Raw genomic sequence first — 20,872 nt, 5'->3', positions numbered from 1 at the left:
ATAAAGAATATTTTCAACAACCTCAGCAGACCAAAGTGCTTCACAACAATCACAGTGTCACTGGTAGGTAAGTGATAAAACAAGAAATAAAATTAAGTTTGATAAAAAATAATTTTAGAAAACAATAATAAAATTGGTAGCAAAATACCAATGAAATAATAAAACAAATAAAAATCAAGACATACTTAATTGTAGTTGCAACAATTTCCCAAAAACTCAAGTCTGTTTCTCAAGGTCAGAGGAAATGGATGCGTTTTCAGTCTGGACTTTTTTTTCCTAAACTTTTTAAGACACAACCTCATCTTGTGTCCATGATGCCCGTGTTCTGTTACCTGGTGGGTCGTCTAGTCACAGTGTTCTTCCTTGTTTGGCTTCGATCCCAAAACCTGCTGTCTGTTCAGTATATTCGCTGTTTCTGACCCTCTCTTCTTCTTCTTCTTCAGACCCGCTTGCGAGACCGCAGCGAGAGCCCCCAGCTGTTAATGGACACCAAAATGATCTACCCGGTCACCTTCCCCTTCAGCCCGTCCTCCCTCGCCCTGGAAACCATCCAGATCCCCACCTCCCTCAACCTGAGCTTCCTCACCAGGGTTTGAGCTGAAAAATCCCCAGCCGCGACCGCCGCTGCCACCTACTGGCCCGAGACAGATTATAAATAATAATTATAGTAAAAGCACTTCAATAAAATGTGGATGAACACAACCTGAAGAAACATTTTCTGTCCAAACGCTGTCATGCACACACATCGGTGTCACTTTCTAGCTTGTGTCGCTCGGAAACACGCGCTACTCGCCCCGTGCTCTCCATTAAACGCCTGTAAAAACGCCTTGACGCTTAGAGACGCCATTGGATCATCAGCAAGAGGGTTAGTGTTACCGATCCTCCCTCAGTGTCTCCCGTCATCGTTAAGCTAGCTGCTGTTCACGTCTGAATCACGAGAGCAAAGCAGGCAGGGATCTCATCACACAGAGCTGATTAGCAAACTATTGTTTTCTGATGCAAAAACAGCCGAGCGATCGGGTTTTATCCCCTCTGAGCACAGTCAAGCCAAGACGAGACAAAACTCATTGTCTGTACTATATTATTTATACACAAAGATATAAATATAGAAATAAATAATATATATCCTGTATTTTATTTATTGAAATTACGTTGCCAGCCTCAATATTTAAAGAATATGAACAGCTTTGCTTTAGCTGCACTGACGTACAATATTTATGTCCTGATAGATCAATTATATCATAGTTGGAAGGTCTGGCACAAATTTTGATTCGCTGTTTCTTTAATTCAGATGTTTAATGTTTATTTCGGGCAGAAGTGAGGAGAGTCTACATGAAGGGTTAAACTCTGCTTAGGGCTTTAACCTGCGATGAGGTCCACTGTTTACAGCTCTGACCAGAACCAAGAAGACAAACCAGGAACATTTACACTACGGAAGCCCCAATGTGCCACAAATTCATAAATCAAAACCTACTTACATATGTCATTATTAAAGTCGCTGCATTTTATAAATAAGTAAATTCCTGATTATGCATCTCAATTGTGAATATATGAATCATTAAATGTGAAATTCTGTAATTAGTCATATTTGATTGTATTTTAGCGTTAAGTTTGTGAATGTCAGTAATCAGTAAGCGCTGCTCCAGTTTCCTGCACAGCGTTGGCTCCGCCCAATAGCAAACGAGAAATTACCAACATTTATGCTTTTCATATAAAATGCTTATGTTTGCCATATATTTTTGAAGACATTACTTGCATATACTTCTAATTATGATGAATTTGAACACACTGAACTAATCAAGTGATTTATTTATTGAATTGTGTCACTTTCGGACTTCCATATTCACCATACCACCACTGCAGTAAAAGCACAGATCTGTACGTACGACATTACACTCAGTTTCTGTTTCCCCTCACATTCTTCTGGTCAAGGCCTTGGAAAATGTACCCGTTTATCTTCGTGTGCGTATTTATTTCAGTATTGCCGTTTGTTTAGGGTTGTTTGTATTGTAAAGCCATATTACTGAGGAGAATGAAGAGAGATTTGTTGTTCTTTTAAGTACGTGTTACAGAAATTGCTTGATATCTGTTCTATGTTACATTTTCTCTGCTTTACGCCCACTTTTGCCTTCCTGTTTTTGTGACACAACATGGGCATTTGCTACAAATAACCAACAGATTATTTTTGATCACCGCTGTCATTTTAACTGCTGGCTCAGTGCTTATCCGTTAGTCTTTTTTTTTTTATTCACTGGACAGATTGTTTAGCTTCAGATATCTTTATGTACTTGGTACTTTAGCAAAGCATATAAGGCATGAAGTGCTGCTGCTTCGTTTCTGTAACCTGCATGGTTTAGGCTTTCCAGATGTCAACAGCTTGAGGAGCCTGCATGTTAGGAAAACTAAGGAGTGGAGTTGAGTCCACCAGGAAATCTGCCCATGTTGTGACAAAGACTCTTCAGTCTTCCTCTACTCTGTCTTTTCTGCACTTTCAGCCTACTTCCTGTTGTGCCATTAGTACCTAAAGTGAGCCATGTTCTGCCTCTTCTCCTCCTCTTTTGATCATTATTTCACCAAAAACCCGACGCTTAGTAAAACATGGTTTCTGTTTGGATAGTCCAGTTGCAAAGTTTTTGTTGGAACTGGACTTTTGAGGCAAATGAGATGGGAAAAAAAGAAAGCAGAGACACAAAATGAGGCAGAGAAATCTCAGTAAACCAGAGGAGTTGCATCTTGTCGGACATCCTGATTGGATTAAAGAGAAAGTGCTACGTTTAGAGCTGCACCAATCAAACTGCTTAATAACGTAATCTGCTTACTTTTTTTTTTTTTTTGGTAGGTCTATCACTGAAAAACTAGTCATTTAAATGCATCAAACACTATCTTCAATCAGCAGCGTTTATTTTAATTAGCTTTATCTTGAAGAAAAATCAAAGGTCTTTATGCTTTCATTTTTATATGTAGCCCTAGAATAAAAAATCTAAATCGGTAAAAATATATCGACCTGAGACATCCTGACCGGAGCATCGGTTGTGACTTTTTTACATTAAGAACATCCATCTGCTCTCACTGGGACCACATCTAATAATTCAGCCTTTTGTTTGTCTTGGTTTGTTTATTGTGCAACATTTCTGGCTTGTGCCAAGAGGTCATATCTGCTGGTTGTGTTTTTGAAGGACAGCAACAAAGGAGTCGATCTACCATTTGAATGTTCATGTTCTAACAAGTGTATCATGATTTTTAGCTGCACATTGTAGAAGAAGCCTTATCTGACTTTACTGGTTATGTGAATGACTTACACACACACACATTGTGACATTGTGTTTTCCCAGTACAGGTTTTTTTTTTTGTTCTCTCGCTGTTAAATGAGTAGAAGTTGTATAAAATGTGATCATGCTGTTCTGATGACGCCTCTTCTTGTCCTACAGCTGGTGTAACACGGATGGTTTGAACTGTTTATTGATGAGTATGGACTGGAAAAACTGATTTAAAAAAAAAAAATAAATCCCCGGCTCAATGGGAGCTGCGACGCTCACACAATCGGTTGGTTTATTTCAGAAGAAAACGCCATCATTGCTTTGGTCTCCATTTCCACACCAAGCAGACAGCTGCTTGTAAAATACGACCCAGACGTTATAAATATTCATTGTTCTCATCAGCACTAGAGTTAATTGTGCCGTTTAAATAAACAACAACAAAAATACAAATAGTTCAGAGGCCGAGCTGTGGCGGTACTGGTGCAAACATGCTGAAGCCGGTGCCGGGTGTTTCCCTCTTTAAACCAGTGTGTACATTTGACGAACTGGACTGTTTGTAGTTTCTGGTAGCTGTGCTTCGTGAATGTGTTCACCGTTAGCAAACTTGGAATAAAATTTCAACTCTGTAAGTAAAATAAAAGAATTCAGCACTGCTGGATGGTCCTGGAGTTTTATTATAACTTTAAATGCTACGGGTAAGGATGTGTTGTTGTTTGTTTTTTTTATTGACCCAAAGATATGGATCAGGAAATACAATCAGGACACTGAAATATGAAAATAATAACCACTTTAATATCTGAACAGCCAATGAACTGATAGCCTATGAAAGCCAATTTCTAATATTGATCAAATAAAAATGCATTTAATAACTATACCAAAAATAAATGCAAACAAATCTAGACTGAGATAACCTGAAAAATTTAAAACATTGAGCACTGAGCCTGCAAGGCCCTAGTTACGTTTTGAATATACAGAGATTTCCAGATTCCTTTTCCATAGAAAATCAGATCATTTTGTTTTTATTTTTTTATATTGTTTTTTTTTTTATTGTTGAGCAGGTAAATTTGCCTAAACAAATCATATTGTTTTTGGAATTCTAAAATTACAAGAAAATATACAAAATTTTGTACAAGTACCGGCTGAGTGTCAAAATACTGAAAAGTAAATTGGAGAAACATCTTATTTGACATTTTTCAGATTATATTGATTAGCTAGCTAGCTGTTAAATTAAGTTGTATTTTAAGTTAAAGAATAATTTTTACGGGGTCATTAAAACCAATAAAACACTTCATTTATTATTCAGAAGGGGACAAAATAATCAAAAAAATGTTATTTAAATAAAGGTTTCTAAAGACGATTGTCTAATTTTTTCCTCGAACTTACTAGTTGTCAGATAATTCTGAATCTCCCAGGGATACTAATTTTGACCTGAACAATAGTCATTACTATTTTCAATGTTTTTTTTTTTTTTTCAAAATTGAACTATTAAAGTACTTGCATGCTTATTATTCAGTATTTTCTTCTTTTCAGACATTTTTAACCTTTTTTATTTCCCATTTTTAAGTTTTGTCTGTTGGATTTGGAGATGGGGAGAGTTTGGGTAAACATCTGGAGCTAAATGATTTGCTATGCAGCCTAATGTGATCAAACGGAGAATAATTAAAGTAAAAACTTTTGGGTCCCACCTTTAAATGGATTCCCCAGGCTCTGCAGGTGAAGAAGGGAAGTCAAAACAGAGCAGAGTCACAGCTAAGACACTTTCCTAAGAGGCTTACTGCATCTTCTCTGTCCCTTGCTGATCCGTCACTGGAACCACTCCGCTCACTTCTACCTGGACAGGTACCTGCTGGGTGACGGGAAACAGTCTCTTCTGTGGTAAGACAACTTCTGTTTTAGCTAGAAATATGGACAATAAACGTGTGCAATATCACTGGGAAGACGATTCAGATGGAGTTTAATTTAATTGTAAAAAGTGTTGCACTAAATGGTAAAAAAAAAAAAATCTTAAATGAAATTGCTGCTAACAAATTTGCACTTCAAGGTTAAAATCTACAACATGCAGTCAGGTCTGTTTAGAACTTGGGAGCAAATTGTTGCTGTTTGATCAGTTTATACACGCATTTAGCTTGTAGCATAAAATCGAATTAAGAATGAAAATAAATGTAAGCAAAACATTGTTTAATTTTACTAAATGAAATAATTTATTACAATAAACGCCTTAAATGAGAAACCTTATATAAAGTAAGAGTTGCTTATGTGAGGAGTTGAGGTGTGTGTTTGTTTCCTAGAATAGCTGCTCTCCTCTGAGAAGGATCAGGCTAGAGTAGATTACCAGCTGCTTATCTCCTGTACAGCATACTCACACACACACACACACACACACACAGAGTGTGCGGTCTGCTTGATGGAGTGCATCCCTCTGTGTCCGGCAGGTGTGTTGCTGATCTTCTGCAGCCATGTGTGACCAGACGTTCATGGCGGCCACCTTCGGCCCGTGTGACAGCTGCAGCAAGGCCAGTCCGCTGATGAACATCTACATCAAAAGCGAGGCCATCAACTACTGCTCCTTCTGCGTGGAAATGGTAAAGCAGCTTCTCTGAGCTGCTGCCCGGTTTCACTGTAAAACGTCACAACGTTGTGTCCATCCAGACTCGGCGAAACCCGCACACTGTTTTGGCTGCAAGTTAAAGCTTTTCACAGTAAAACTCCAAATGTACCGTAGAAATCAGATATTTCTATACACAGAATACAAAGACATTTTCTTCCTCACAGTCTGTTTCAGCTTAGTTAGAATTACCCAAATTATTTGCATTTACTAAATGCCAAAAAATTAGTGAGAACAATTTTTTAGACATTTTTTTCTAACCTTCTTCAAATTGTTAGCAGTTAACTTATCAGAGGTTTCCAAAATCACAACATCATCATCTGGGCTTCCCTCTTTGCTTAAAGAGATAGTAATCATTCTTCATGTAAACTTCTGATTTTGAAGACATTGATAATAAATCTGACTCATTTTCTCTCATTAATGGAGAAAAAAATGTATTGACTCAAGGGAACAATACAAATACTCAAAATTCAATTTTAGTTGGTAAAGAAAACTGTTACAGTGGGTAAAAACAATACATTTATTATAGAGGTATATGCTACTTTTGCATGGGACTCTATGTGTGTATTTATCAAAATGCATCATTAACAACACTCAAACACCAACTATAACGTCTTAAAAATGCTGGCATAGAACAACTTTAACTCTTCGGCTGTTTCATCTTTTGGTCTGAAGGGACCAAAATGTTTTGATAATTTATTTGTGACTTGTAACTTTATTTGCTGAAGTTGTTAGCGGGTAGATCAGTAGAGACAGGCAGTGGTTATGAAGTTCTGGATTATAAAAATACCCTATAAAAATAAAAACATTAACATGTTATTGTGCATAAGACTGACATGACACTGTCACAAACGTGACGTATCAACTATCATGAAAATGAATCATGAATGTTTAATGACTTCAAGTGTCATTCGGTAAATAATGACACTTTAAATGCCAAGTTGACTTTTATAATGGACTTTTAATTAAACTTTTCATTAGAAGTGTCATTATTTCCCGATTCTGAGTCTTATGCACCCATTCAAATAAAGTGTTACCAAATAAACAAACAATGCTAAGGCTGGTGGGGGGGACAAGTAAAGCCTGGTGGCCCACCAGGCTTATAATACCCTGGGCAAAACCCTGAGTGTATGTAAGAGCAAATGCTTCCATATTTATTAGCTTGACAGATCTGACATTTTTGAGTGTAGCTTTCCTTTTTTTCTACTCCTCTTTTCATCAACATTATAATAAATGTTTATTTCTCAATAGATTCACGCAAGCAGACTGGGACTGACGGTTCATGACGGATTTCTGCAATAGTCGAGTTTAAAAACAAGAACCAGAGGAGAGTGAAGCTGCGTTTGCAATGCAGGGCTGGCTTTTAAAAGCATTCAGTGTCTCTGAATAGCAGGACAGATAGAGGATGGGGGGAGGCAGAGCAGAGCGGCTGCATCACTGCTGCTCTCCAGGGTTATTTTAATGGACCTCTAACCGCCAGACAAACTGGGTTGCTTCTCCACGTTTTCCTGCTTTTTGCTCTCATCCCTCCTCGTTTCTTTTTTCTAATCCCCCCTCTCTCTCTCTTTCTCTCTCTTCTGTGTGTGTCTAACTTTGTTTCTGCGTTTTTCTCGATGGAAGATGGCGTGCCAGGGGCTCCAGAAAGGGGAGACCCTGGCATCACTGAAGAAGGAGAGCGAGAACCTGAAGAAGAAGCTGGAGGAGGAGCGCGGCAAGCTGAACGATGTGGAGTGTGAGTAGCTGTGGAAGCTAACGCTGCTGGAAACCGGCTCCTGAAAACCGGCTCCTGAACGCTTACTGTTGGTGCACAGCACCGATATCAGGCTGCTTACAGTTTGTTTCTGTTTTTTTAATCTTGTTCATACAAGTGATGGTGTGGATTTTATGCACAACTTTTACAAGTCAGGTGAACATTAATCTAATTGTGAAAAATACAGACTTGTTTTAGGTTGCAGACTGCTTCCAGATGTTTAGTTTCTCTATTTTAGTTTTTTATTTGAGTAAATTAACATTTCTGATCTGTTCTGCAATCTAGGAAATTTCAAATTCTGTGTTTTTAAACTTCAAATAAAAAAAACTTTTAAAAAAGCATCCATCTTAATTTAACCAGTGTAATACTGTTGTCTTAAAGGGGCAGTACCCCAATTTTTGGGCAGCCCCAAAGTATTTATGATACTCAAAGGCCCATATCAGGTGAATTGGATTACTATTTTGAGATTTTTATAAGTACTTGAGTATTTGAAAATTATGAAGTTACAGTAATTTTTCTTTTAGGGGAGGGACCAACATGGAGCTATTTGTCATTTATGTTGCTATTGGGTCCAGATGATGACCCAATCAGAACCTCACTAATCAGCATAATATGCTAATGCTGGAACCCAGCGCACTCTGGAGTGAAACACCTGCTATAGATGTGTACCTACCTGCTGATTCAGAAAGATTCATTTTTCTTCTTTTTCTTTAGATCTTTACATTATAATTTTAATAAAACATGCAAATTAAATATGAAAGTATATCCAAATTTGACTCATTTTGGGAAGCAAAATCTAAGAAAACAGTTTTAAACTAAAGAGTAGAACCTTTACAAAGTATAATTATGTGTGTGTGTTTATGCATGTCCCCTCAGTGCATCAGGTGGCTGAGAAGATGGAGGCGGTGGCCGCTCTCTCCTTGAAGACCAGGCGCGTCCTGAAAGGCCATGGCAACAAGGTTCTGTGTATGGACTGGTGTAAGGACAAACGTCGCCTGGTCAGCTCTTCACAGGTACACACACACATTCACGGCTCTGTTGTATCCCTACTCGGCTCCTGCTGGGTTTGGGGGAAAACGTCATTTTATGACACCATTAAAGCTTTCTCATTGACATTTAAGACCTGCGTGAATTATATTTAAAAAAAAAAAAAAAGCTTAATAACACATTAAGTTCAGTATACGTTTGTCAAGTGAACACCTTTTGTTGACACTGGATATTTGCTACTGTTGAAGTAAATGTATACTTACCCATGATGAAGTTAGCTGGTAACAAATGCTTTAGCATACAAATTGAAGCCGTTAAGCTAGTCTCGCTAGGTTTGTAGAGCGCGCGCATGACTCTTTTTTTTTTTTTTTTTACTTTATTTAAACAAGTCAGTCGTTAACATTTAACATCGTTCTTCCGGTCAAGAAGAAGACGCCACTTGCCGCGTCTTCTTCTCTCCTCCTTATTTTCTATCTACTCACTGATCAATACAGGTGATTAGAGCCTAAAAAGTCTTTTAAAACGTGTCAGGAGCGGTAACTCTTTCTAAGGCTGAATGTGAACACCTGTTACGCCTGTTCAAATTCCAATACTTTCTGCTTTGCATCCTGGGATTTGTAGTTTAGTCGCACATAATTCCCAATTTCTTCTGCAAGAGCTACAAACCACAGAAAAAATGGAATGAATGCTTAAATATTACACACAGGTAAATAAAGATTTTTCTTTAAAGCCTAAAATTTGGATTCAATATTTTATTCATTTTTAAAACTTGGCAAGAATCTTGTAGACATGCTGATATTTTTATTTGTTGCATAAATCTGGGATAAATGCAATATGTTTCTCTCATCTAGGATGGAAAAGTGATTGTCTGGGATGCGTTTACTCTCAATAAGGTAGGTGGATGATGGATGGCATAGTGGGGTTGGATTTAGGCTTCTGAAAAAAGGCATTTTTTTAACATTTTACCAATGAGTTACAGTTTAAATGTAGATTGCTTTGTCAGAAAAATGTTTTGTCAAAAAGAAATTAAAAATCTATATAAAATTTAACTTATTTATGTTTTCATAAACTGATCAATTTGATTTAATCCAGCTGTAAATTTGTATGTTAAGTTCAATTTTACATCCGTAATAGTTTATAGTTGATGTAATCTGACAGACAGACGCATCTTCAAAGAATAAAAATTGCGTTCAAATATTTAAAATAGAATTCCCTGTTTAAAAAAACAAAAAAAACTAGTCAAATCTAAACTAATCAGTAACTCAGCTGATGTGACACATCTATCACTTCTCTGGAGGAAGGGTGACCCCAGTTTGACCTTTGCTACTCATCTGGCAGCCAAATGGTTTTTCTTCATCCACGTTCCTCCATGTGAGCTGCTGGTGCTGCTGGGCTTATGCGCCTCTGCTCTCCTAACAGCTGGGAAATAAAACGATTAGACAGAAATATGCCTTTAAAGATTATCTGTCCATCAGTCGACTTTGACAGCTGCCAGTGTGTTGATATGCATGCAGGTCTGAGTGTGGCTGAATGATGCTTATCCTGCTTTAAAGCTTTATTTTATTCATCCCTCATTCCCAGACTTGAAACTTTTAATGTGACTCAGATCCAGGCTTAGAGGAGCTACAGTGTCTAGTAAAAATATTCATTCTTTCTTAGATTTTATTAAGCAGCAAATAAACATTTCTGTGTCATTTATCAGGATTTTATTTGATTTAACAGAATCTGCTGTCTAATGAGGAATGAATCTTTTTCATCCTTGTTAGTAGATGTGTGTGTTTATGTGTGTGTTGTCTGTGTCCTGAAGGAGCATGGGATAACCCTGCCATGTACGTGGGTGATGGCATGTGCGTACGCTCCCTCCGGTTGTGCTGTGGCATGCGGGTGAGTACGCTGCTTTTTAAAAAATTTCTATAACAAACGATTGGCATCCTTTTTTCAAAACTCACAGAAACTCTGTCATAAAACTAAAACTGTGTGACCTCATCTGACAGGGGTTTGGATAACAAATGCTCAGTGGTCCCGCTGTCACTGGACAGAACTGAGAACCTGGCAGCAAAGAAGAAGTCGGTCGCCATGCACACCAACTATGTATCAGGATGCTCCTTCACCAACTCGGACATGCAGGTGCGACATTAGAAATATCAATAATTATAGCGCAACTTATCAGAAATCCATATGTAGAGTAGATGCATGAAACTGATATACGGCGTGTAAATCATCTCAACCACCACAAAACAAATAACAAAACGAGACTGTTTTTAATGTTACTCAGTCCAGTACTGATTGCTATGACCACAAATGTCTTTAATCAAACCGAAAACAAGAAGCTACTGCAGGTATGATGTTGAAAACTCATAGCGTTTCAGCACAACCATAGCATAAAAAAATCTGAGCAGTTAATTTTCATCTAATCCAGTGTTTGTAGTTCTGAAAAAATGCTTAGAAAAAAACCCCTAAATGTTTTTGTTTTTTTTTTCCGTCCGGAACGACCAGAAGAGCACAGAGCGTGGTCAGAAACATGTGTTGGAGTCTGCAGCAATAAAGACAAAACACTGTAGCAGATTATGTAACATTAAAAATTAAACAAGGCAGGTTTGTGCAAAATGTTTCTTTATGCAACATCAGGTGGGGGCAACAGCCCCCTACATGCCACATTCTGACACAAAGTTTCTTATTTTCTGATTTAGTTAAAGTTTAAACAGGAAAAAAAAATCAGTCCGAGCTGCATTCTTTCTTATCTTTTATTTTTGACATTTTGTAACCTGAAGATTGGTATTTGGTTGTGTCCAGTACACACACACACACACACACCCTCCCCCAGCCGGGTGGATGAGAGAGTGGAAGGAAGAACATGAAGGAAATGGTCTGAGCTGTTGGCTTTAATAATTTACTCCTTTGTGACGCTTCACAAAGCAGAGGAGCACCGAGGAGGGAAGAGCGGATAAGAGAGAGAGAGAGAGAGAGAGAGAGCTGTGATCTTCTGTCCAGGGAGTATTAATAGACTCTGAGTGGCTTTTATCTGGGACCCAGAGGGCAGAACATTTACCACCCAAATAAACGCAAGTGGACAAAAGTCTTCACACAAGTCCATCTGTTCCGCCTTCAGTCACAAACTTTGATGTGTTTTAATATAATAGAATAGAGAATAGAATAGAAACAGTCTTTATTGTCAAGTGTCAATCTTACAATGCTGGTATTGATCTGATACTGATATTTTGGTATCAGTATTAGCGATATTTTGTATCAATCCGCCCACTTCTAATGGATTAGGCTTAATACAGAAGAAAACCTGTTGGCGGCTTCAAAATACTCGAGTCTGAGCAAAAAGTGGTTCTATAAACTATTGACTCAATTAGACAGAATTCAAATGCACACCGCACTTGTCAGATTTTCATTTCTAAACTAAAACATAAAATAAAAATAAACACCATGCACAGTCTTTCCTGCGCTAACTACGCACTACTTTGTGTTGCCCTGTCAAACCGAATCCCAGTGAAAACACATCAGAGGTAAAAAAATAAAAATAAAAAAAAAGTTTGAGCCAAATGAAGAATGTTTTCAAGGCAGCATAAATGCAGAATCACAAAAACTTTCCTTTGTGTATCTGTGTGAAACCTTTCACGTGTGATTCCGATGAGCTCCATTTTTAGACACCATGCTGAAAGATCGTGGCTTAGAAAGGCTGAAAGTAAGAGTTTGTCTCACTGCAGCAGGATGTGGTATGTTTCAGGTCTGAGGTCACGCAGCATTCTCTCTAATCAGGCAGCCAGCAGGGACGCCTCGTGTTTGTGTAAATCTCTGAGTCCCCATGATTTGTTTTCATCACACGATTTCAGTGACATCTTTCCGTTTTTGCAAGCCCGTTTGTTTACAGACAGCTGATTGCTCAGTGAGAGTTTTCAGAGTAAGCGAGGAGCTGCCTTTCTACTCTCTTTTGCTGTATCTGTTGTTTAGATTCCAGTATTCCCGGTTCTGATCTACAGAATTCTCATTGATTTTCCTCCCACTATTAGACACTACTTCCTTTATGTGTAAAGAAACCGTTTCGTTCTTTCAGCTGAGGTCCCCTGAGCACTGGTATTGGGCTCAGACAGTAAATATAGCAGCAGTGATACTACTGGTTTATTTTCGTCTCTTTCATTTCCCAGTAAATTAGAGAATAGAGAGCAAAACCAGCAGGTAGAGCAATTCACAAGAAAGGGTAGCGATCTCTAACATATAGGGCTAGTTATTGCTTTTCAAAGTGGACCAAGATTTGAAAACAAAAACAGTTACCAACTACTCAAAATCAGATTAGTTTGAAGCTTAATTCTGTTTTTATGTGTTGTTTAAATAGTTGTGATTAAGTGAGCCCTTTCCGACCTTTGACAAAACCTGGGTGTGGTGATGGAGTCAGACCCGAACTTTCAGAGTTACATAAAGACTGCTGCAAAGTCTGCCTTCTCTCACCTGACGATCATTCCCAGGTTTAAAGGACTGATGTCCCAGCAAGATCTAGAGAAACTCATCCATGCAGAAACTAAAGACTGTTAGTTTATAAATCACTGAACGGCTTAGCACCAAAAATATATTAAAGATCTGCTGTTGTTGTTTCAACCTTCCGGACCTTCTGCCCAGAACCAGAACCAAACATGTAGAAGCAGCATTCATCTTCTGTGCACCACAAATCTGGAACAAACTCCCAGAAATCTCCAAAACAGCCAAAGTTCCTTTAAATCAAGGCTAAACCTGTTGGAGCTGCTTTTGAACTCTAAAATTAACCAACATATCGGACGTGCATTTATGATTTTGATGATGGCTCAGACTTTGTGTTTTTACGACATGAACCACTTTGAGCTGCCTTGTTGCTGAAATGTGCTGTACAGATAAACCTGATTGATGATTTGTGTGTTTGTGTGTGCCAGCTGCTGACCTCCAGCGGGGATGGAACATGTGCATTGTGGGACGTGGAGAGTGGGCAGCTGCTGCAGAGCTTCCACGGTCACACGGCGGACGTCTTGTCGCTGGACCTTGCTCCGTCCGAGACCGGAAACACGTTTGTGTCCGGGGTGAGGGGCCTGACTTTAACTTGTAAAAACAATTTTTTTTTCTTTGTTTTGTTTTAGAGATATTATCAGTGGTTTTCTTTCACTAACTTTCATTCTGATGCGTCATTCTCAGGGCTGCGATATGAAGGCCAACGTGTGGGACATGCGCTCGGGACAGAACATTCAGTCTTTTGAAAGCCACGAGTCGGATATCAACTGTGTGAAGTGAGTTCAGATCTTTAAAAGACGCACAGATCTGACTTTAACCCAAACAGACCCGCCATCATCATTTTACAGGCATTTTGTGTATTTTTAGACTTTAATGACAGGAAGAAAGAGTCAAGTTTAATGGTTTAAACTCTTTGCATGTGTAATCTGTGATTTAAAAGCTGTATCTCTTGGATTTGCAGCTGATTGCTGGTTGTTGAAACTTGTGGAAATATTCAGGATTGAACTTGATTTTTTAATGTTCTTAAAAAATTACTCCTTATTTTTTATCTCACTGTTCAACCCATAACCCTCTCACTGTGGTCATGTGACATTGCATAAGTTTGTGTTGCCATGACATCCTTCCCAGAAGCGCAGTGTCAGCAAAAGTCTTGGGGTTTTTTTGTATTTATAGGACAAATTTCCCAACTTTTAAGGTTACAACATATCAGAAGTAGATTATACTTAACGTAGTTAAAACATTGTAGACAAAAAATATTTTGAAGTAATGAGATTAAGGCACATTTCAATATATTTAAATACTAAAAATCTTTAACCAAAACAGGCCTGCTTTAGGTTTAAATGGATCTGATGCATTCAGAGGTGTTAAAAACAAAAACAAAAAACATCTTCTGAGTGTGTGCTGCTTCTGTTGTAATAAAATGTCATTTTTTTGTTGCTATAAATACCAAAAAATGAAAACAATTAGGATGTATTTTTACGGTTGAGAGTCGTAATAAAGCTGGTTACGACTGGATATTTAAACTTTTGTCATTTATCGGTTTTACAGAGCAGCAATGCAAAATACCTGTTAAACGTTTTGCATTCTCACAATTGTATCTAAGATCTTCAGCTGAAATGTAGATCCAACGTGTTTACTCTGGAGACTAAATAGCCTAAATTTATTATTATTTTTAAATGCTAAGATTTTAATGTAAGAAATTTTTTTCTGTCTGTGCTACAGACTAAAAGTGAGTGAAGTGAGAAGTGACCCAGGGTCAAATTAAAAGCGTTAAACTTTGACTTTGTTAGCAAAACTATGACAGATTTTTTTTCCTAGCCAATGAGTAAAGTTGATCATGTCTGAGTGTAATCTTCCTGACATCCAGGTACTATCCCAGTGGAGACGCATTTGCATCTGCGTCAGATGACGCCACGGTAAGTTCTGCTTCTCTGCTTGTTGTTATGCCTTTCTGTCCCCACGAGCTACATCAGTGATTCTGAGGAAGTAATGTTAGCTTGACGACCTTTTAATAAAAGTTATTTGTGACACCACTAAAACCTTCTGACCAGCTATAACTCCTAAGCTAAAATGAGCTGAAGTCGTGCCTGTGTGTGTGTGTGCGTGCGTGCGTGCGTGCGTGCGTGTGGTAGTCCAGCTGTATGTGTTGATTCAGTCTGAGATGTTTCTTGGTTCTCCTCAGTGCCGTTTCTACGACCTGCGGGCGGACCGCGAAGTTGCCGTCTACCAGAAGGACAGCATCATATTTGGTGCCTCCTCTGTGGATTTCTCTCTGAGTGGTGGGAAGCATTTTTAATTCAAGTTGGACTGCAAAACTTTAAGCTGTTTAATATGCATGATACCAAACCAGAAGTATTTCATAACCCAAACCAAGTTTCCTCTAATCCAATTGTTTGTCTTTGCTTCCCCGAAATTCCCCACTTCCTTTTTATTATATATATGACATTATTTTGTGACATTATGTGACATTATTTGTGACATTATTTTCATCTTCTGCCCACGCATCCAGGCCGCCTGTTGTTCTCTGGGCACAATGACTACACCATAAACATTTGGGACGTTTTGAAGGGAACTCGCGTCTCCATCCTGTTTGGCCATGAAAACCGCATCAGCAGAGTCCGAGTGTCGCCTGATGGCACGGCGCTCTGCTCGGCCTCCTGGGACAACAGTCTACGGGTGAGCAGGAGTTTCCCCACAAAGCAGGAAGTCGGAAGTTAGAGGCTTCAACAAAAAAAAAAAAAAACAACAACAAAAAACCCAAAGGTAGAACAACAAGGTAATGCAGGAAGTAGTGACATCCGTCCATCAATGTCCGCTCTGATTGCGGCAACAGGTCCAAGCCAGTATTACACCAGCAACATCCTCCAGCTCATTTTTGGGGCTTCCACGATGTTCCAAGGCCTGATGGGATATGTAGTCTTACAATCTTCTAAACTGACGCATCATAGTGGCAACTGTGTAGCAAAATGTGAATGTAAACATATTAAGAAAATTAAATATTTTGTTTAAATTGAAGCAGTTATTAAAATATATATATATATATATATATTCAGTTGGTGTCACAACACTGCGACTTGTTTTTACAGACGCCGTTAGTCATAGTGTGACACAATGATTTCCCTCTGTCTTGCAGATTTGGGCCTAGCGTCGTCCCAGCGCTTCAGTCCAAGTAAACAACACGAAGATTAGCACTCCTGCTGGATATCAATCACTCTTGCTCGAGCGTGTCGATCCAAAAGTTCAACCGCTTCCAGATGTGATGCTGCATCAGTTCCTTGTTAACACACAAAGCTAAACAGCTTGTTAGCTTCATGTCTGAGCGCTGTGCCTGGTAAATGTACTCGGACCCCTTGAATTTTTTCAGATTTCGTCTAGTTACAACCACGGCTTTTCCATGAATTATATTGGACTTTTAGGTGACAGACCAGTTTTTCTGATTGAAAAAAAAAAAACCTCAGCATCCTACTTCCACCACCATGTTTCACTGTGGTCGTGGTGTTTTGGGGGCTTATCTGCAGTGTCACACAATGTTTCACATGTGGGTGGAAAAGTTCATGAGGGCACCCAGCATGAACTTGGGTTCATGCTGGGTGCCTGAACCCATGCATGGGTGGACTCGCTGTCCACCCATGCAGGTGGACTCGCTGTGAATTAGGCGAGCTCTGACACAAAAGGATTTTATATAGAGGTATCGTATTACTGGGGGCTGAATACATATGCAAGGCACATTTTTCAGACTTCTCACCAAACCATGTCTCCCTTTTCTTTCTATACTTATTTCAGTTAAATACATTCAAGTTTGTGATTGTAATGTGACAGTGTGAAAAAAATTGACATTTTTACAAGGCGCCATCTCCAACAGCACTCCTTTTGAAGGATTTCATCACTTATAGAGATATTTACTAATTAATCTGTTGGCCTACTGGTAATAAAATTGACCATAGAAATCGGATTGAACAACAAAAAAGACAATGGAAAAAACATATTTCTGCAAAGAACAGATAAGATATGTAAGAACAACATATTGATTATTATTGTCATCATTTAACCTTCTTTATTTGACTTATGAACTCCAGTCAGGTTCATTTAATGGGTTTGAAAGCGCTGCTCTAATAACGGCACCTTATGGCATAAAGTTAGCTACCAGTATTATTATGTTTTTATTTAACGGTATATTAACTATTTTGATCACTGATTTTCCCATGAGAAAATAAAAACAAGTTGTGCAGTGTTCATTGTTTTTGTGCTCAATCTGCAAGGCTTATTAAAAGTTTGCTTTGTTTTTTTATAATGCAGCATAACCAAACGACGACAGCATTACACCAGTGATAAAAAAAAAAAACTATACACAAAATGCAATCCATACTACTAAAAATGACAGGTGGTTCTAATTATCCAAAGATGTGGTGAGTTGCATTAAAATCTAGACCTGCACTGTCAGGTCAATCTGAGAGCGCAGAGACATTAATTTCCAAACCAGGGCACACATCTGTTCCCTCGGCAAAGTTTCACCTGAAAACATTGGGCAGAAATTCGTTGTGTCAACAGAAAGGCGCCATTCCTGGTGGCAGCCGTAGGAAGGGAATTCAGGTCATCCTGGAAGACTGGCAACCAGTTAACAGGAGAGGATTTACTCTCTGTATATCACGCCATGTTGTTTTCTCACCAACAAATCTGGCCACCGTGACAGGTTTCGACTTTTTTTTTTTCCCCCAGTCCTGTCTGCACAAAACGGGATAATGATTTAGTTTTTGCTCTTTTTTTGTTTTTCTGTTTTTGTGGCATTGGAGGCTTTTATTCATGAGTAGCTGGCAGACAGAAATGGGGGAAGACATGCAGTAATTGGCTCATGTCTGGAGATTGAACCTGGGACAGCTGCGATCTGGAGGAGGAGGATGATTTAAATGGAGAAAAAGTATTTAACCACTACGAAGAAATAACTATTTGTGCAAATTTTGTTTCTCTGTTATTTTGTGATGGTGGCTCGTTTTCCATGTTAAAAATTGAGAGATATTTCAACAAAAAAATATATGTAGAGAAATGGCTTCCAAATGCCAACCAAGAACACAAAGTACACAGTAAAAAATGCCAGCGTTGAATTAACACCCAGTGTTAATTTTAACACCAACAAAGTGTCTTTGTGTGTCCAAGTCACCTGGTGTTAAACACTTTTGAAAGTGTTAAAAGATTGACATCCATTTTTTTGTTAAATTAACACCAGACAATGTTAATATTCGACAATACCGAGTGTCACATTAACATTACAACGGTGTTAGTGTTAAAATATAATGCTAAAAGTAACACCAGTGTAACGTTGATCATAAAACATAATGTGGTGTTAAAAAGGTAAATAATTGACCCCACAAAGTGTCAATATCAACCAAATCCAGTGGAAAAAATATTCAAAACAATACACAGAAATGGAAAGTTTAACTTTTATTAAACCCTTTTTAATATTACAGACCTTCAAAGGTCTGTAATATTGAACAGCTTATATAAAACAGCAATAGGACACAATATATGTTCTTTTATCATTATCAGATGAAAACTGCCTGTCATAAGTCTGATAATAGATCAGATCAGAGACAAATAACAGCAAACATCATCCACATCATCTCTATTCTGAAAGCATTCAGATGGTCATTGGTCTCAACACTATCTGTACCAAATGTCCACATAAACAGAATCTATGGCAATAGTGTCTCCATGTGCTTTCATCAAGTGCTACTTGAACCCAGAATACATGTAAAAAACAGATGAACAACTAACTACGTTCCCCACATTTCAAACGCAATTTGTGCCTTGGATACAAAGCATGACTAAATTTAAAATGCTGAAAAAGATTTGAAGAATTTCTGTGCTGAACCATACAAATGTAACATGTTGGCATATTTAAATGTTGCTAATTCTCACTGATTTCCTTGACTCTGGGGCTCTCCTGCTTTGTTGTTGCCACATCGATCCCATAAACAGTTGTTTGGATGAATGTGTAGAAGTTGAGGGCTGCATCGTAGGACACAGCAAACACAAAGTGCATCTTAAACAGTTCATCGAAGGCAGCCACTGCAGTCTGCCACACAAGGAATGGGCTTCTGATCCAGGATGATGTAAAACTTCTGAATACTGCTCTTCTTTTCTCTAACGCAAAGGAGGAAGGCCAGTGAAGATTCAACTTTGCCAAGGAATGTCGCCATGCTTGTCCCCACCTAAGATTGCGAGACACCACATTAAAAAAAATTGTTTTAGTCCCTCACAAGGAACAAACCAAGCACATTTTCCACCTTCCTTTAGCTGTGAACATGCCACAAAAGGGGATGCGACTTGCGAGGAAACTCTTGTGAGCTTAAGTGAAATGATCGCTTCTAATGGGCTCATACAATTCTTTGTGCCATTATGTTCCCATGACTAATTTTTTGTTCCATTTTGTCATAAAATTAAACTGATCCCTCCCCCCCAAAAAAATAGCTATGAATTCATAATACAAATAACACCAAATAATGACTTTACATTATACAGTTTGTAAAACTGAGATCAATTTACTTAAATGAAGCACAATAATTCATGTCAAAAACATACCTTACAACATACAACACGATCAGCTGCCGCCTCAGTTGCACTAATTTTTACATGTTTCCTCCTTTTGGCGGTTGGAGGCAAGAGATGAACCAGCAGGAGAATGGCTGCCAAGTTGTTATCCCATTCTAATAAAATCATAACACAAACCATGTAGAATTACCATATGAAAATGCATACATAGAAAAGACTGTTGAACATATTTATCTATTAATACGTACCATAATTTCTTGATTCCTCCTGAGCAGACAGAAGGTCATCCAGATGAATGCTCCGTCGAAGGCTTTTGCTGACAGTGATGACCTTCGGTTTGTAGAACGTTGGCCATCTTTCTACATGAAATCAATTAATGAATCAATTTTTTTTCTGCTAACACAAATAATTCTGGTAGTATTCTGTTCAGAATTCTTGAGTGTTTCTATCTGTTGTTTTGAACCTTGAACTCTGACATCATGGGAAATGGGAGGTTGGTGGTTCAGTCTCATTACATGCATTGAGTGAGTGCTCCTCAGGTGTTTACCTGTTGTGTTTAACGATCTGATCAGCCGCTATCTAAGTATCCCGTTTGACTCTTTGTACCAGTTGATTAGTGGTTATTTTGAAACTTCTTTTATCATGACTTCATCATGTGATCTATTTTCATTGAACATTTGGTTTGTTGCAGCTTCTGGCTTGCCTTGTCTCTCTGATGTACGCAGGCCTACACTTTGTTACACCACCCCATCATAATTGATGAAGAAAAGTGTCTCCATTGTTTTTAAGGCTGTTTTTGTTGAGTGGAGGAAAACAAATCTGGTTTCCTACGTTGTTTAAATCCAAGGTGCTCACCCATTGAAAGAAAAGTGCTTTTTACATCATGTGCTGTCAATGCACATAAACACATATTCAATAGTGGTTTGATCAAGAATGCACATGTATAATTAAACATATATTGTACTCATTTCTTGATTTTATTAGCGACATTGATTTTTTGTTTTCGCTTTTAGAGTGATTTGACAAGTTTATGTCCTCAAAACATCATTGATTATTGATCACCTGCTCTACCTCACGCACTGTTTTTCTTTCAGTGCTCAAAGGTCAGGTGGTTTATTCCACATGAACAGTGTTATTGGATAGTAGAATGTACTCGGGATAATCCATGACTCTCATCTGAATATTGTATGTCAAATACAGCACACCCTTCCACTGAAATTCTCTGGACACTTTCAAAAAAAAAAAAAA

The 20,872-nt window shown here is 38.3% G+C and overlaps 2 protein-coding genes across 7 annotated transcripts in view; both read left to right on the top strand.

Annotated features, from left to right (window-relative positions):
* The window catches only part of myo5aa (myosin VAa), a 56,471-nt gene extending 52,561 nt beyond the window's left edge, over positions 1 to 3,910 (top strand). For all 6 annotated transcript variants that reach the window (XM_017304008.1, XM_008404775.2, XM_008404776.2 and 3 more), the window contains one exon: positions 444 to 3,910. In XM_017304008.1, the coding sequence (XP_017159497.1) occupies positions 444 to 596 (153 nt within the window). In that variant the 3' untranslated portion in view covers positions 597 to 3,910. The remainder of the gene's footprint in view (positions 1 to 443) is intronic.
* Positions 3,911 to 5,029: 1,119 nt separating this feature from the next.
* On the top strand, positions 5,030 to 17,311 carry gnb5b (guanine nucleotide binding protein (G protein), beta 5b). The gene is made up of 13 exons (XM_008404783.2): positions 5,030 to 5,132; positions 5,690 to 5,839; positions 7,483 to 7,594; positions 8,489 to 8,625; positions 9,451 to 9,492; positions 10,407 to 10,483; positions 10,594 to 10,726; positions 13,507 to 13,650; positions 13,763 to 13,854; positions 14,946 to 14,994; positions 15,261 to 15,357; positions 15,588 to 15,754; positions 16,212 to 17,311. The coding sequence occupies exons 2-13, from the start codon at positions 5,714 to 5,716 to the stop codon at positions 16,221 to 16,223; spliced, it is 1,188 nt and encodes a 395-aa protein (XP_008403005.1). The 5' UTR covers positions 5,030 to 5,132; positions 5,690 to 5,713; the 3' UTR covers positions 16,224 to 17,311.
* The last annotated feature ends 3,561 nt before the right edge of the window (positions 17,312 to 20,872 follow it).

Source organism: Poecilia reticulata, linkage group LG3, assembly GCF_000633615.1.
Source record: "Poecilia reticulata strain Guanapo linkage group LG3, Guppy_female_1.0+MT, whole genome shotgun sequence".
NCBI classification, from domain to species: domain Eukaryota; kingdom Metazoa; phylum Chordata; class Actinopteri; order Cyprinodontiformes; family Poeciliidae; genus Poecilia; species Poecilia reticulata.
Note: the sequence above shows the minus strand (reverse complement) of the source record. Positions and strands in the feature narration are given on the sequence as shown.